General features: G+C 45.3%; 1 protein-coding gene across 1 annotated transcript in view; it reads left to right on the forward strand.

The window, feature by feature from the left end:
* Nucleotides 1-15,221: 15,221 nt before the first annotated feature.
* Nucleotides 15,222-17,420, forward strand: part of LOC124622775 (myrosinase 1-like) — a 55,520-nt gene continuing 53,321 nt past the window's right edge. Inside the window, exon 1 of the mRNA XM_047148567.1 lies at nt 15,222-15,279. Coding sequence (XP_047004523.1) covers nt 15,222-15,279 — 58 coding nt within the window. The remainder of the gene's footprint in view (nt 15,280-17,420) is intronic.

Here is a 17,420-nt window from a genome sequence, read left to right on the forward strand (position 1 = left end):
ACCAACATGTAACTAAATCTGAGGAGGGTGCCATAACAAACTCATTAAACAATCACGGTAGAAGGAAAAGCCAGTGATACCTTAGTAACAGCAACCCATATGCGGTCAAGATGAATGTCATCGGGTAAACGTTAGCGACTACTTTGCTCCATAAGCACCTCGATTCCCTGCTTGCAGCAGAGGGACGTCTGGCACAGGTCTGTTGTAGATTTCGTGTACGCTGCGGACAGCAACAGCCACTACTGTGAGAGATGGATACCTCGCCATAATCATCAGTTGCAGGGTTCAACAGCACAGTCTGCTTCCATCGCAGATGGGAGGACCTGGATGTCTTTCTTTCCCACCAGGATCAGGACACCAACGTTCCTGACGTTCCAGAGGCTTGAATGGAGCCTGCCAGGACTAGAGTCCAATATCGTCGAACTTCACGACTACACGGCAACCGTCTTCACGTTACAAAGGACGACGAAGGCGGGTGGTGAGCGGGAGGGGAGAGCACCTCCCAAGTCGGCGTGTGTGAGTTCAGTACAAGGGCCACCGTCACTCAGTGCCGCGGCGTCACGGCACAGCCGGGTCCAGGACCGCTGCCACAGGCGAACCTCCAGAGCAGCGGTCAGCTGGGAGAAAGTGTGCGGTTCAGCTGTCTCGAAGGGGTTGAAGGTCACTTACGACGCGATTCCTCAGCGGGCATTGACAGACGGTGCCAATCACGAGTCAAGTTGGAAACAAGTAACTAATTCTGAATCTTTTTCCGCTGTGTTTACCGGCGACCATAGGTGACTACCATCCTACTGAAGAAAACCGGCAAGGAGCTATCTGGGAGAGTGCCTCCTCACACAGAACCAACTACACTTACGCCTTCCCAATAGTCGCCTCTTGCAAAATTGGTGTCAGGAAGTGGTTGTGCTTCTAACCCTTGCAGAATCTACATCAAAAGGCTCTACGAAGTATTCCGTACAGAGCAACACCAGTAGTTTCAGTTGCGATGCGACTCACTGAAATCTTTGTTTCTCACACAAGCATGGTTAGGTGGTGATCATATCCAGAATAAGATACAGTTACTTCAGAGTTACTTTTTGCAAAGCCAAGTATCAGCGTTTAAGGGGAATATTAGTAAAACGCATTTTTTTCGATAGATTGTAAAATTCGTAATTTGTCTAGGCACAGTGCGCCTTGTGATAGGTTTATTCTCGTAATACATCCCACATGCGTATGGTCATGCAAAAGAGAGCTTTGTTAAGTGTCACTAGGTTTCAATGAGACGAAGTAATAAGTAAGTTTTGATATTCATTGCAGTGTATATTGTGTGTGGTATACAAGGGTTACTGTGATAAAAAAGGAAACTGCACAAATATGGCTCAAACGCCAGCAGCTACTACAGCAGACATGATATCAGCTCTGACAGAACAGGTTAAATAAATTAAGAGAATAGAACGAGCAAATGACTCAGCAATTGTGCAGTCAAATGGGAGATCCTTCACAATCGGGTTCTAGTGAAGTTTAATCAATACTGGCAGTACTTTCCCTTTCTGTGGATCTTGTACTCACTGGTCTTATTTCCCTTTTCTATGGGAACACATCAGGTGATATCATTATTTTTATTCAGGATGTTATCAGCCGCCAGCTTGTGCAATTAGTCTGAAGAAAGATCACTGCAGAAGCCCAAATTACGCTTGCCGAGTAGGACGTACATCATGTACCACGAGGATTCGAGTAAAATAACCACATTTACAGATTTGACAGATGGCTTAAAGCAACGATACAGAAAACAAAATAGTGCTCGTTTCTTTCGAGAAAAGTTAAGTAATTTGAGACAATTGTTAAATGAAACTGTTGAAGCGTTTTTGGATACACACGCAAGGTCAACGGTCAAACTTGTGACTTGACTAACACACCGGACGCTGAGGATTGGGCGCTGGATGTATTCATAAGGGGATATCTCCAGAAATTTCTCGCAGAGTGAGAATGGAAAATCCACAAGTAGCAGCAGCGCTGTAGGTAGCCAATTATCTGCAAGAGACATATAGTGCTACTAAGTCTCAGAATGACCAGAAAATGTTTGTGTCCAACAAAGAATGTTATCGCTGCGGAAGGAATAGTCATTTTAAAGCACAGTGTCACAAACCGCAATGTTTTAACTGTCAACCGATTGGTCATAAGACACAGGAGTGTAGGTCAAAGAAACGGGGTAACTATAATGGGAAAAAGAAATCGTTAAACGACAACAGGAATCTTCATTCCATCGAGAAGCATTCACATTAAATAGAAGTGCATTCAATGCACACACAGAGACGGATTGTTCGTTGGTGGCTTGTTTGAAATACAAACAATATGAATTTTTGGTAGATACTGCGGTACACGTATCGGTCGTCAGTCTGGACCTCGTGGAAAAGAGCAGACTACAAGAGCCAAGGTACAGCTTGCGCGCAACAGGCGGCGATGCATTTGATTCAGTCGCGACAGCAAGGCTTGGGTTTAAAATAGAAAATCTAAGGTTTCGTAAGCAAATAGGAGTGTTGCCGACTGTGGACAAGTTGTTGCTGCGATACTTAGGTCTGATTTTGTGGTTAGGCATTGTGCTAGAATCAATCATTCGCAACAGGCGATTGAACTCGATGGTAAGTTCTTCCCATTGGGTTGAACAGTTGCAGATGCTTCCATATGTCAAGACGTACCCGTTGCAAAGATGGCTTCGAATAAACAAGTGCATTAAAAGCTGTTTTGCGTAACACAGTACCAGCAGATAAGAAAACCTAATCTGGATACCTGTAGATAGTAACATTAAACAGAGTGCAGTTTATTTAGTAGAACCGCTAGCAAGTAATGACTTGTTGGATGAGGGTTGAAATGGCTCTAAACGCTATGGGACTTAACATCTGAGGTCATCGGTCCCGTAGACTTAGAAGTAAGTAAACCTAACTAACCTAAGGACGTCACACACATCCATGCACGAGGCAGGATTCGAACTTGCGACCGTAGCAGCCGCGTGGTTTCGGACTGGAGCGCCTAGAACCGCTCGGCCACCACGGACGACCATGTTGGATGAGCAACATTGTTTTGAACGTAGGTTTACAATACATACAATGGATATCAACGGTCAGGTTATTTTAGCAATAAGTGTGGGTGATTTTGGGGGAGATGAAGTGAGTCTTCCAAAGGGATTACTGATAGCCATGTTGGAGGTTCTCGAAGAGGAAGATATTGAGGATTCTAGGGTACGAGGTAGAACACAGCAACCTGTCGACATACCTGCATTGCAAGAAAAAGTTAAAAGTTAACACTTTCAGGGTAAAGACAGGGCATTGATGGAATCAGTCTTAATACGCTATAAGGCTTTGTTCCATCCACAAGGACTATTACTTGCTACATGAATCACAAAGCATAGAATACCAATAGGTAATCGTCCACCAGTATTTAGAAAACAGTATCAGCTACCTAAGCATTTACGGCCTTTGGTAGAGGAAATGGTGAATCAGCAATTATCGGATGGGATTATAGAACATAGTGATAGTCCATGGTCGGCGAGTATCATGATTGTGAGTAAGAAGTAACCAGATGGAACAAAGAAATATCGGATTTGTTGCGACTTCAGATTCAGGATATGAAAAGACAGTAGGAGATGCATATTCAATTCCTAATATTACTAACATATTAGATAATTGGGCCAGTGGAAATTCTTTTTTAACCCCAGGTTTAAGAAATGGATATCATCAAATAGATCTCCCAGATAGCTCCATTTCAGTTTTCCTCGGAACAATTGTAATGACGTATGGTTGCCAGTAGGCGCCGTGAAATGTTGAGAATTGGCCGCGCGGGGTAGCCGTGCGGCCTAAGGCGTCTTGTCACGGTTCGCACGGCTCCTCCCTCCCCCACCCCCCGTCGGAGGTTCGAGTCCTCCCTCGGGCATGGGTGTGTGTGTTGTCCTTAACGTAAGTTAATTTAAGTTACATTAAGTAGGGAGCGATGACCTCAGCAGTTTGGTCCCATAGTCCTTACCACAACAAATATTGAGAATTGGTTAAATATTTCCATAAAAGTACAGGTAGCGTCTTGACTCGTGGTTGGCATCATCTGTCAATGCCCGCTGAGAAATAGCGCCGTAAATGGTCTTCAGCCCGCTCGAGGCAGCTAAACCACACACTTCGTTCCAGCTGGCTGCTGTACTGGCGGCTCACCGCTTGTGGTGGTCCTGCCCCCGACTGTACCGCGACGCCGTGGCACTGACTGACGTCGGTACATGTACTAAACTAACACACGCCGACTTGGCAGGTGCTCTGTCCCCTCCTGATCACCATCCTTCGTCATCCATTCTACCGTAATGACTGCTGCTGTGTAGTCGTGAAGTTCAACAGTATTGGCCTAACATCCAGGTAGCCCCCATTCAGTCCGCCGGAATGTCAGGAACGCAGCTGTCCTGACCCTGGCGGGACAGAAAGTCATGCAGGTCCTTCCATCTGCGATAGAGGTAGCGGTAGCCATCTCTCCCAGTAACGACTGTTGTCCGTAGCGTGCAGGAAATCTACTGCAAACTTGTGCCAGACGTCACTTCACATCGACCAGGGAATCGAGTGCGAACGTCATGTATGCCACTGAGCCGTCTGACCGACTGCCTTATGAGCTAAACTGCTGGGCTATTTATGGAGCAAAGTCGTGGCTTATGTTTACCCAGCGCCACTCGTCTTGGCCACATAGGGCTTGCTGTTACGTAGGTATCAGTGGTTTACCTTCTACCATGCATAGAACTGCTTTGTAAAGCTCTTGGTACCATTTGTCGCATTCGCCTTAGACTTTCTTTCGTCAGATGCGAAGGTGACGTGACACAGTTTGGCTGCTGTCCCACTACATTCTGCTGACGTCTGCTGCCTGGCTCGCCAGAAACGCCGATGTTGTGTTTTGCCCTGATCCAGTCTCGGTGGTGAAATGTTTTCATTGCGGCCGCCTCGTGCCATTGCTGTAATAGAGTGAGATAGCTTCGTTCTAGCACTTTTATCCATTTGGTGCCCTAAACAAATCTGGCATGTAACACCACGATCTCTCCCTTGTCATTCACAAACGAATCCCCAACTTGAACCCGTCATCGTCCAATTACTTATAATCTTGACAAGGGCTACTGGGAGATTGCGACGTTAACTTTTTATCAAGAATGCCTAAAACATCTTGTATGTTAAGTCGCCATTCGACCCGTATTTCTCCCCTCTTCAGATAAGATGAAGACTAAAATCTTAAACAGGCCTTGCCGTAAACCAAAGGGTGCTGTTATTCGTCGCGGTGGGACTTTCAAAACTGAGACGGTTGAAACTCTTGCAGTGTGCCGTTTAAAACGGGGACAGAAACTTAGTGACCACCTCTATATTAGATTAGGGTACTACTGACGGCTTAAAAACCACCAAAAGATTTAAAATCACAACATAACTTTAAGAGCATCTGTCCAGTCATTTCCAATACAAGCCAATGGATAATACAGCTCTTCAGTTACTATTTCAAAAAGTTTCACATGTATCAACTCGGTCGGATAGAATGCTTTTAAGTGAAGGCCTTATTGTGGATGACATTCAGGCAGTGACGGCTTTCAAAAATGGGTCTAATCACTATGGGACTTAACATCTGAGGTCTTCAGTCCCCTAGACTTAGAACTACTTAAACCTAGCTAACCTAAGGACAATACACACATTCATGCCCGAGGCAGGATTCGAACCTGCGACCGTACCAGCAGCCTGGTTCCGGACCGGAGCGCCTAGAACCGCTCGGCCACAGCGGACGGCAACGGCTTTCCTGTGAAGTTTTGTGTCAAGTTATATGCTCCTTTAAATGATAGTTTTGTTGTCAGTGCGAACAAGATTCACAGAGCCATCGTTGCCCCACAAGAGTTTTTTGAAGGTTTGATTGTCCTCACTCCGAAAGCAGTAGCCACGCCCAGCACTTCCACCTTGAGGCTGACAACTCTGTTGAATGCACATAACAAAATCATTGCCGATATAACTCCAACAAACTGAAACTTTCGTTGAAGAATGTCGTAAGTCCTCCTCAAACGTGCGCCGTACCGTGGCGGAATATTTATGACGCAGTGTTTCGTACCGCGACTGCATTGCTTATGCCACTACACACAATGGATACAGGGCCGCTGTTCTTTCCATCGATTTTGAGAATGCGTTCCATACAATTAGTCATGAATATTTAAGCAGAATTATGAGGAAAATGGGATTTGAAACGACTCATAACATTCTCCAGGCTGCAACATAACACGTAGTCGTTAATGGGCGTCCAGCAGCCGGGTTCCCAGTCACTCGATCTATTAGAGAAGACTGCCGCCTTTCAATGGGCCTTTTCGCTATTGCTATAGACTCCCTGCTTCGTAAAGGCAGCAAAGAATGTTGAGGGATTTCCATTGGAACGACCTCTTGATCTGTAGAGCTGAAACAGGTGACTTATGCATCTTTACAGAATGACATGAAGATGTTGATGTGCTTCGTTCCATCCTCACACAGTTTGAGAAGGCATCAGGGGCAGCTGTCAGTCCGAGCAAATCCGTGTTGTTGTCTTTAACCCCCGTCACGAAGACTGCGCGGCGTGGCTGGTACATCATGAAAGACAAGCACAAAACCCCTTGTGTGTAAATGACGGCGAATGCGCATAGGATGGCGGCTTTAAATTGTCACAACTGCGCTTCACTTTGCTCAGAGCATCGCTGAAGCACACGCAAAATGGAACACGCTGTTAACAGAGAATAGAGAAAGGGATGATAGTCGGAACCTACATTCTGTCGAAGGCGTGACGCAAACGTGTGGCTTTCTGCCCACACAGCACACACCATTTTCTCCTCTCGCTGACGGAAAAACTCCCGTGTTTGACCTATGGAATGCCTACAGAAGGAACCAATGTACACAAAAATATCGAGAACGTCAGGCTAGATTTCTAATCAACCCCACTGAGACAGAATTTATGACGACTGCTCTCCAGACCGTAATTTAGAAGCCAACGGCCATACAATGTTGAATACACCGGTTCTCGTCCGATCACCGTAATTTAGAAAATTACCCGATTTCAATTGTTTTGACGACGAAATCCGTGGAGGAAGGAAGAAGGAAAATTGGGCGTAACGTCCCGTCGATCTGCAGTTCATTGGATTCGGAGATCAACCTCAAATTGTGGCATGGAGAGGGAAGGAAATCGGCAGCGCCCTTTCAAAGAAACCATCCCGGTATTTGCCTGGAGTGATTTAGGGAAATCATGGAAAACCTGAATCAGGATGACCGGACGCGGGTTCGAACTGTCGTCCTCCCGAATGCGGGTCCAATGTGCTAACCACTGCGCCACCTCGCTCGGTGGAAACGTTAGATATGAGCTGTAGTTTTACTCCCTTTATTTCATTATTTTCTATTTCTTAATTTCTTGTCCATCCTTGACATTGAGTTGAATTACTCTACCTAGGATGAAGTAGATGGTTTTAGTACATTTTACTTCGAACGTGGACTTTCAATGTGGCACTTATCATTCGTTACAACAAACTTTCTTTCTCAGCCTTCATCGAAAAGTTGAAAATTGTGGTAAGTTCCTATGGGAGCAAACTTCTAAGGTCATCAGTCCCTAGGCTTACACACTACTTAATGTAACTTAAATTTACGCTAAGGACAACAGGCACACTCATGCCCGCGGGAGGTCTCAAACCTCTTTTTTTCTAATCTCATTTTTTTTCGTTAATGTTCGCTGCACTTGTCCGGGGCGGACGTCCCGTGACACTTGTTCAAGTTCATCGTTGCTCCGCTCACTCAGTTTTTCATTACAAAGGGCAGCTAACTCTCCAACCGAACACGCTGAGCTACCTTGCCGGCAATGGCAGTGATCATTCGTTACAACAAACTTTCTTTTTCACCCTTCATCTGAAAAGAACCTCCGACGGGAGGTGGCGCGCGAACCGTGGCAAGGCGCCCAAGACCGCGCGGCTAGCCCGCGTGGCCCTTCATCAGAGATGGATGATTTGAACACAACAGAACAGAATTTTTTTCATTTTGTTAAATAGGTTTTGAAGTCACCTGTTTGGGAAAATTCGTTCTAATGAAGAAGAAAGTTTTGTTATCGCCCGCTTTTCATTTGATATCCACAGACTGCTTTTCCCTTAAAAAAATAAAAAAATAAACAAAAAAATAAAAATGTGCTGTTGGCTCCCTTCATTGTTTTCCTGGCTATTTCCTTGTCACCCTCTTCCCCCTTTTATCCTAGAGTACTGATGTGTTACTGAAATCTCTATTGTCAGTTTAAATTACGGTGATTAACATAAGATTCTAAATTAACGAAAATTTGAGGAATACACGTGCGAAGAAAACTTCCAGAAAAACTTTAGAAGTAACAGAACTGTATGAAACTGCAGATATTTAATCGAATACCAAAGATGCCATTGTTTGGCAGGAATGTAAATTGCGAAATTTGTTAGTAAAAGTTAATGTTTCTTGTTAAAAAGGAAAGGCGCTTTTGGCTACTTTCTTTTCAGCAGCCGCTCATCGTTCTTCTCTGCCATATGGGCCACACACCCACGCGGCATTCGCGCCAGGTCGGGTCGGTAGGGGACAGATGTACGTAAATGCGGTGTGCAGATTTCGCAAATACCTCCAACTATATTGTGTGTTTGTGTGTCACAGCGGATAGCGATAGCGGTGGCGCTTTCCAGCATGACAGTCTCATCTCATGCCGACCAGAGTGGCCGATCGGTTCTAGGCGCTACAGTGTGGAACCGCGCGGCCGCTACGGTCGCAGGTTCGAATCCTGCCTCGGGCATGGATGTGTGTGATGTCCTTAGGTTAGTTAGGTTTAAGTAGTTCTAAGTTCTAGGGGACTGATGACCTCAGAAGTTAAGTCCCATAGTGCTCAGAGCTATTTGAACCAATTTAGTCTCATCTCACTCAGCCAGCGTCCAGTCCACACTTTGCTCGACCGTGTGTAATTGCGCCAGACGACAGGAACAATGTCGGAAGCCGGACGCGCGAAAGGCCGGCGGCGCATCGAGCTAACTTGCGCCTTCCGCGTGTGCGGGAGCGCCTATTAATTAGGCAACCGTTTACGCTTTATCAGTCGTTCGGCTCGCGCCATCTTCGCGTTGGATGGCCAGAATACACCCGTTCTAAAAGCATGTACTGTGGTGGAAGGACTTGCTTTGCATCAAATATGACCCGATTTCGTCCGAAAATTGCGACTGTATGTGTCTGGAGACGGGACTTAAGCGACTTCTGGCGTGCCTTTACGTTACATTGGCGCCAACGGCCATACCATGTCGTATACACCGGTTCTCATAGGATCACCGAAGCTAAGCTACATCGCACCCGGTTAGAACTTGGCTGGCCGCTTGGAAACACCTCGTACCAGAGGTCTGGTTGGCTTATGCTGTGTGCGGCTAGTTGTTGAGCTCTGTGCCTTGATTTCCCCTCCATAAGCTGTTTGAGCAGATGTTCGTGTTTATGTCCATTGAGTTGTCATGGTCGCCTTATTATTTGGCTCTGTGATTCTAGGACTAGTGTACTGCCCTGTCTGCTCTGCATGATTTTGAAGTAACTTGTGTTTATCTACTGCCCAGCATTCTCTCTGAAAAAAATTTGAAGTGACTAATGTTGCTATGGTTATGTAGCGTGCCCAGCTGTCACACATAGCTACATCAAGGGCTTACGCCTTATCTAGTTTTTTTATTGTGTTTGTTTTAAAATTCTCATGCAAGACAGCCAGCTGTTACTGAATTTTAATATTAGTTTTCACGATTTTTTAGAAGCTGGTGGTCTCTCTTATCACTACTATCCAGCTCTTTAAGCATGTTGTGAGTTCCAGCTAATGGTAAGTCCCTAGCGCGTTTATATTTATATTCCTTCCTGGAAGAGATTACAGCTCCCTTTCAGTAATTCTCTGTTAGCGAAACTTGTATCTTAGGGTGTATCAACTCATTGGAAAGGCTCTATAAGTGTCATCACGGTTAAACCACAACTTTTACTTGTAGTATAATCCAGTCAGACACTTATCTTTCTTGTCTGTTTAAAGCACTTACAAAGTTGTTTGGACAGTGTTCCGTGTCAACGGCTTCTTTCCTAGCGCGGCTTGTTATTCGTTTGCAGTCGCGTGTCCTGGCTGTCTGTGCTCAAACTGAGCATCATATGTTAGCTGACTTGCAATATAAACGAAATTAACTGACTGCACAGGAAAATACATATTGTACCCTTGTTTTAAGATTTATTGTAATTCCTGGGTGTAAGCCTTTTGGATAATCCCTAAAGGCCAGTTGTTATTTTTGTTAATATTTATCTTTTGGTGGTCGGCCTAATGTCTTGGATTCGAATTCACTTGAAGAAATTTATCTAGAACTGTTTTAATTGTTTTAATTGGCTGGTTTATTTAAAATTGTTAAATTCAAAAATTTTAAAATGACAAATACTGTGAAGGTCTTATGTCTTGAATTTGTTTCAGGTTATTATTATTGTAATTCAATGGCTGTCTCATGCACCTTTTTGAACGCCTTCATGTTTATAATGACAAATTATCTTTAATTTTCCTGCCTGTTTTTCAAAGGGGACCTGTTGTTACCAAAAAACTATAAAAATTAATGTTGTTGCCCAAGGATAAATGATGTTAGTTGCAGGGGCCTAATCCTTCCATGTCATTTCTCCAGTCATGCTAATTCCCAATTTCGAAGATGTCGGACAACCGTATCGCCTCAATCTCCTTAGTATTCGGGGCAACCACTGCGCACACAGCTACCTGTGCCGCAGTTCTGCAGTGATGCCTGAGAGCCGCGTCTGTGTTGTCCGACGATTTTCTCTGATGTATTCATCAACCCGATTCCGATGAGTCTAGTCTGTTGCCGTAAGCCGGTCGTCCACTCCGAACAGTATCACACACGTTGAGGTCAGCACAGTCGTTCCCTTCATTACGAACAAAAACAACCAACGTCGCACGCTACTGATGTCGACACAATCATCACCGAACACAGTTTTCATTCTTCTACAGATTTCCATTGGAGCCACGTTTCCCGCTCTCAGAAGCTCGCTTACAGCACGTTGTCTCTGATGCAGTGACACAGTTGCATTACACAGCCCCATATAACACACTATAATCCGGAGTCCTCTTGCGGCGGAGGGTTGCAACTTGTGTCAGCGAAGCGAGAAAGTCGACCGGACCGATAAATATGCATAAGACGTAATACCTCGGCCGGTACTGAGAACAGAATAAAAGATTGGGAACCATTACTGATGAGCGTGCCCTCGTGAAATAGGGAAACGCAGACACTTATCCAAAGAGCCAAAAGACCCGACACAGCACCGGAAATGTAGCAGTTGTGTCAGGACAGTGCAGTTGACTTATCTAACCAGCTAATCACCGTGGATGAATCCTGCTCGTATTGCTGTCATCCTCAGGACAACGAACAAAGCCAACAGTAAAAGCATTTCGAGTCGAGTCACCATTGCAGTGAATGCCCGACCATCATCGGCAAGGTGCTGTTGAGCGTCTTTCGGGACTGTCGTGGAGTGATGCTAACAGATTTTGCTTGTAAATACCAAACAGTGATAGGCGCGTACTATCTAAATCTCCTGACGAGGGTACGTGAAGCTGTTAACACCAAAAGTCGCGGGAAGCTCTCTAAGGGGGTGTTTGTTGGTTGGTTGGTCGGACAGGGGGAGGGGACAGAACGGTGACGTCACCGGTCCCATTCGATTAGGGAAGGATGGGAAAGGAACTCAGCCGTGCCCTTTCAAAGGAACCATCCCGGCATCGCGGAAAACCTAACTCAGGATGGTCGGACGCGAATGCGAGTCCAGTGAGCTAACCACTGCACCTCACTCGCTGGGCTGTTTGTGATCCACAAAAGCGCCCCGGCGCATTCTGCACATGCTGGTTCTGGGGGCTAGCAAAGTTTTCCTCATCGTCCGTATTCCCAAGAAATGGTACAGAATACTTTCTTCCTCTTTCCTAGGATGAAGAAACTGTTGCGTGGCAGGCATATCCAAAATGATAACGAAGCGATTTTTTATTTTCTTGAACAATCAAAATGCAAACTTCAACAGGCAACGCCTCCGTCCTTGGGAAAAATGTCACACCTGGAAGGATGAGTTTGTAGATAATGCGTAACACCAAGTTTCACTCTCATAGCTTGACTTTTTCGCAGTGATAAGTAAAACCCTATGACTGCCCTTCGCAAAACGAAATACATTCAGTTATCAGCATTGTATGTCACTGCAGAGATAATTGAATTTGTAACACTGTTCTTTATATTTGTACAACCCGTACAGTCAGCTATCCACATATCTTTCTTTATGACGTACGTTGATGGGAAGGGTATGTGTTCAAATAAAGTCCACTGCACCAGATGAAGTCTGCGTTCTAACAGAAACAACTGTCTTGAGTTCAACACAAAAGAATAGATCAGGATACGAGGAACCTGTAACAAGTACCATAAAAAATATAAAAAGGGTGTATTACCGACTCCTTTTTCCACATCAAGTGCTTTTCTTTCCATATTTTGGAGCAGCAAGTATTGACCAAAACAAGACAGGAAATGTCTAGTAAACATCGGGTCTAGAACGCATACTTTACGAGCTATGAGCACTTGCTCCTCGTCGTTAGTGTGAACCGACTCTTCTCCTGAACAAGCGCTCATAGTTCTCATAGTTCTCTAGTTAAGCAGTTTAGAGCCCTTGTTTACTAGACATTTATTGTTTTTGTCTAAGAAACCTGTCCCTAAAGTTTATTGGTGTTTTCTTAGGCCGCTATGTACATTATGTTCACCTACCTAACTGCCGGTATGTCCACCTTTGGGACGCATAAAAACGGCGACGCCTCGTGGCATGGAAACAATGGGTCCTTGCCAGGTCTCTGGAAGAAGTTGCCACCACATCCACACACACAACTCACTTAATTCCAGTAAAATCTGGGGAGAGGGGCTAGGAGTCCTCACGTCACAGTCAATCACATCCCAGATGTGTTCGATCGGGTTCACATCTGACGAGTTGGGGGCCAGCACATCAACTGGAACCCGCCACCGTGTTCCCCGAATGACTCCACCAAACGCCTGGTCTTGTGACATGGAGAATTATCTTGTTGAAAAATGTCACGCCGTCAGGAAACATGATTGCCATGAAGGCTTGTAGTGGTCTACAACCATTGTACGATACTCCTTGGCCGTCATGGTGCCTTGCACGAGCTCCACTACACCCGTGAATGCTCACATCAATGTTTGCCGGAGCGTAATGGAGCCGCCATCAGCTTGTCTCCGTTCCGCAGAACAGGTGTCAGGGAGCTGTACCCCTGGAAGACGACGGATTCGCGTCCTCCAAACGGCATGATGAAGAAGACCGTGCAGCGTTCTGCCACTGTGCCAAGACCAGTCTCGATGATCACGTGCACATTTCAGTCGTAGTTACTGACGTCGTGGTGTTAACATTGGCACATGCATCGATCGTCGGCTGCGGAGCCCTACCGTCAGGTGTGTTCGCTGCACTGTGCGTTCAGACACTCTTGTACTCTGCCCAGAATTAAAGTCCAGTGTTAGTTCCGCCGCAGTTCGCCACCTGACTCATTTCATCTGTAATGAGTAGTGGCCGCCCATCCTCTAGACATGGTTTCACCTTGGTTTTGCCACGTGTTGAAGACATTCACCACAGCACTCCTCGAACACCCACAAGGTCTTTCCATCACGGTATGTCCTCGGTGAACCTCAGACAGATAGCGCCCCTGACTACCAATCTATTCTGTGAGCCGCGCAGGGTAGCCGCGCGGTCTGAGGCGCCTTGGCCTCCTTCGAAGGTTCGAGTCCCCCTTCGGGCATGGGTGTATGTGTTGTCCTTAGCGTAAGTTAGTTTCAGTTACATTAACTAGTGTGTAAGCCTACGGACCGATGACTTCAGCAGTTTGCTCTCATGGGAACTTACCACAAATTTCCAATTTCCATTTGTGAAAACGATATATCAATAGCACTTTCCAAATCCGTAATATCTGCGGTACAAGTTTTATGTGAGACATCAAATATATAGGGTGTATCACCTAAATTTGCCACGTCATAGTATATTTCTGAAATGAAATAAATGTGAAAAATGCAGCTGGCCAGGGATGCAACCATGTTAGGGACTCTTACAGTCGTCAGGAATACACAGTCTCTACAAGTAAACAAATATCATTTTCAACACAAAAGGTATGCTTTTTTAAATGGTACATGTTCATTTTTTCTACCGAAATGAAAATCAGAGGTACGGGTAGTAGGCATTTCAAACTTGGTTTCAGTGCTCTAAACCTCATATCTCGTGAAATACTTTAAATAATGGAAGTGATGCCGCTGTTTCTGTCGTGATGCTGTAATGCAGTAATACTGTTGCCTGGACTGTCCCGGGGCCTTGTGTAGGCCCATACTTGGTCTGCATATCACGGCATATCACCTGCATCTCTAGTTTTCATTTCCTCACAAGTACACTTGTGCCCTTTAAAAAACACGTAATTTTGCTTTGAAAATGATATTTGAGACATTTATGTATTGTGCATGTCTGCCCATTGCAGGAGTCTCTGGCATAGATGCATCCCAATACAGAGAGAGAGAATAACTGATATATTAACGGTGTTCCTAAATTACGGGATTGGACGTGATCGTTAATGCAGAACAGAGACAGTGTTAACATCTCAGAAATGAAATTACATTAAAATAACTGACAAAGAACTGTGAAGGGAGCTTTCTGCCTGATACATGGAGAAACGTACTTTTGCTACAGGCGACGATGTACCACTGGGACCTACCCCAAGCGCTGCAGTACCTCGGTGGGTGGGTTAACGAGATCATGGTCGACTACTTCGCGGACTACGCCAAGCTGCTCTTCGACAATTACGGAGACAGGGTAAGTTCCCGTGAGGCAGCGCTCGCAACTGGCCGCCGACCTCATCTGTGGCGCCCTCAGCTCACGAGTGTCTCTGGGTGGGCAGGTGAAGTGGTGGATCACGTTCAACGAGCCCGTCATGATCGTCTGGGGCTACGCCATAGCCGGCGTGCCGCCCGGCCTTCCGGCGACGGGCGTCGGCGACTACCTGGCCACGCACACGCTGGTGAAGGCGCACGCGCGCGTCTGGCACCTCTACGACGAGCAGTACAGGGCGACACAGAACGGTTCGTCCACTTTGCTTTAAACCTGTCTTCGGTTTCCACATGGGTGTCTGTGGAGTGACTGCAAACAAAACTGATACTGATAGTTTGTTCCTTCTTGATCAAATCCGGTATGCTGAATGCTCTGTGTACATGTGTCTACATATCAACATATGTGTGCAAGTCAGTTTGTGAGTGTGTGGAAGAAGGATCGGTCAGCTCACCTCGTGTCTCCCTGTGAGTGCATTCTTCCACTTCTTTTTACTCACTTTCTTGACTGTAAATATGTGTAACTCCCACATCAGCATTTCTTGTTTCTCTCGATCACACTTGATTTTTTGGACTCATTTTCTCTACCACACTTCTCAGATTTGAATGTTTTATTCGATTAAATTTACGATATACTGTGAGCACCTGCTGCAAACAATTCGAATTTGCGCCAGGGTTTGTGCGGTGTCTCAAATACGCAACTTCATTCAAAATAATTGATGCTGTTGCAGATACAGTCGGCCTGTGTGTCCGTGCGGTTCTAGGCGCTTCAATCTGGAACCGCGTGACCGCTATGGTCGCAGGGGCTTTTTTTAACTTGTTTCTCTCTTTCATCTCATGTTTGCTATGCTCTCTCTAAACTTCTATCAATATTTACTCGTCCACTGACTATTTCTTTCTCTTCTTAATAACCACAACTAATTGATGCCCCAATATTAATTGTTATCTGAAAACTACTATATTTACTTATATAGCCATGTTTTTATTAGTTTATATTGAATTATCTATAGTGGGATATGTAATTTTAACAGAACTTTGTCAAAATTATGATATTTAATATTCGTATTATCTTACTTAACTGGTTTCATAGCAGCCCTCCCTTTTTTTATTTTTTTTATTGTTTTGTTTCTACTATCTATGTTGTTTCACACATTATTTTTCTGTTTCTGCCAATTTTGTTCTTTTGGTCACAAAAGAAAATTTTTTGTTTTCCAATATCCTTCCCCTGCACTTCTTTTTTGAGCTGTGATCCCAAGTTCTGCTGATCCCTCCATCCAGGAGACCAAACAATGGATGTTTGTTTCCACAATCATTTCATTTCCATTTTCTATTTGTATCCAAAATAGATTTACCTTTCCTCTCACAATTTTTTCGTATACGTTTCAATTAAATATAGGTTTTTTCTTTACATTATACCTATTATTTTTAAACCATATTTTATATATCTCTTATCTCTCTGGCTTATACCTCGTTATACATTCAAGCACACACAGTATAATGACCCAGATTTGTCTTTCAAAAGGTGCATTTCTCGTTATGGATACTTTTAGTTAAAGCACTGCTGAATTTAGCTGAGTCAAGCCGTCGTTCTGCTGCAACGTTTTCCAGATAGTTTCCTACTTGTCAACTTCAGGAAGAGTGTCGGGTTTGTGTCCTCTCCGTGTTTTATAGATGCTGGATCGCAGGCTTCTTTGCCTCGTCTTCGACGGCAGCGGCAATCACGCGCCTCCGGAAGTTGAATTGCGGTCCACGGAGCGTGATTGTCCGTGGGGGGGGGGGGGGGGGGGGGTGGACGTCACGGCCGGTGATGGTGGGGGCTTCCTGCGTCCTGGCCCTGCCTTCGCCGGTTTCGCATTCGAGCGTTCTTGTCGTATTTCTGTTATCGACTCATACCACGCTGTGCTAAGTTGGAAACCGCTATCTCGGTTGACAAGATTATAATGGACTCGTATCTACACAGCCCCTTTAAAAACCGAATCCCAGAACCCGATCGCCCTCCATACCATCTTTGTTTGTTTGAGATCAAACATATGGTTTCTGTTGAGACTGTATTCCGCCACTGCAGGTTTCTCCGTTTGGCCTAGGCGAACGCACCTAACGTGTTCTGAGCAGCACTGCGATTCACATCACTGAGTCTGACCGAACTAGTGTTTGCCACACTCGCAGCTGATGCTGTAGACTCCAGCTGTCTGTATTCCTAATATGTTCTTCACTGGGCCCAGCGTATTCTTGACTTTGACTGATGAGCGACAGATGGTTTTAATGTGCTCTTTTCTAATATCCTGGCAATCTTTACCGTGGGCGGCCCAGCACACGGAAGGAACGGCAAGCGCGTACTGTCTTCGTAGCTTACTTCTCTCGTTCTTCTTGCTCAGTTGGAAAGCGCATCTTATCTGCGTCTCAGCATAGCCGTTCCTGCGAAACATTTTTCGTCAAGTTCTGCACTTCGGAAACTAGATTCTCCTTGTCGCATATGTCTCGTGCTTTTTGCACCAGTGTGGTGAGCACGGATTTGTGTCATGTGGGATGGTGGCAGCTATCCGCGTTAAGGTACAGGTCGGTT

The sequence above is a fragment of the Schistocerca americana genome, chromosome 7 (assembly GCF_021461395.2).
Source record: "Schistocerca americana isolate TAMUIC-IGC-003095 chromosome 7, iqSchAmer2.1, whole genome shotgun sequence".
Classification (NCBI taxonomy): domain Eukaryota; kingdom Metazoa; phylum Arthropoda; class Insecta; order Orthoptera; family Acrididae; genus Schistocerca; species Schistocerca americana.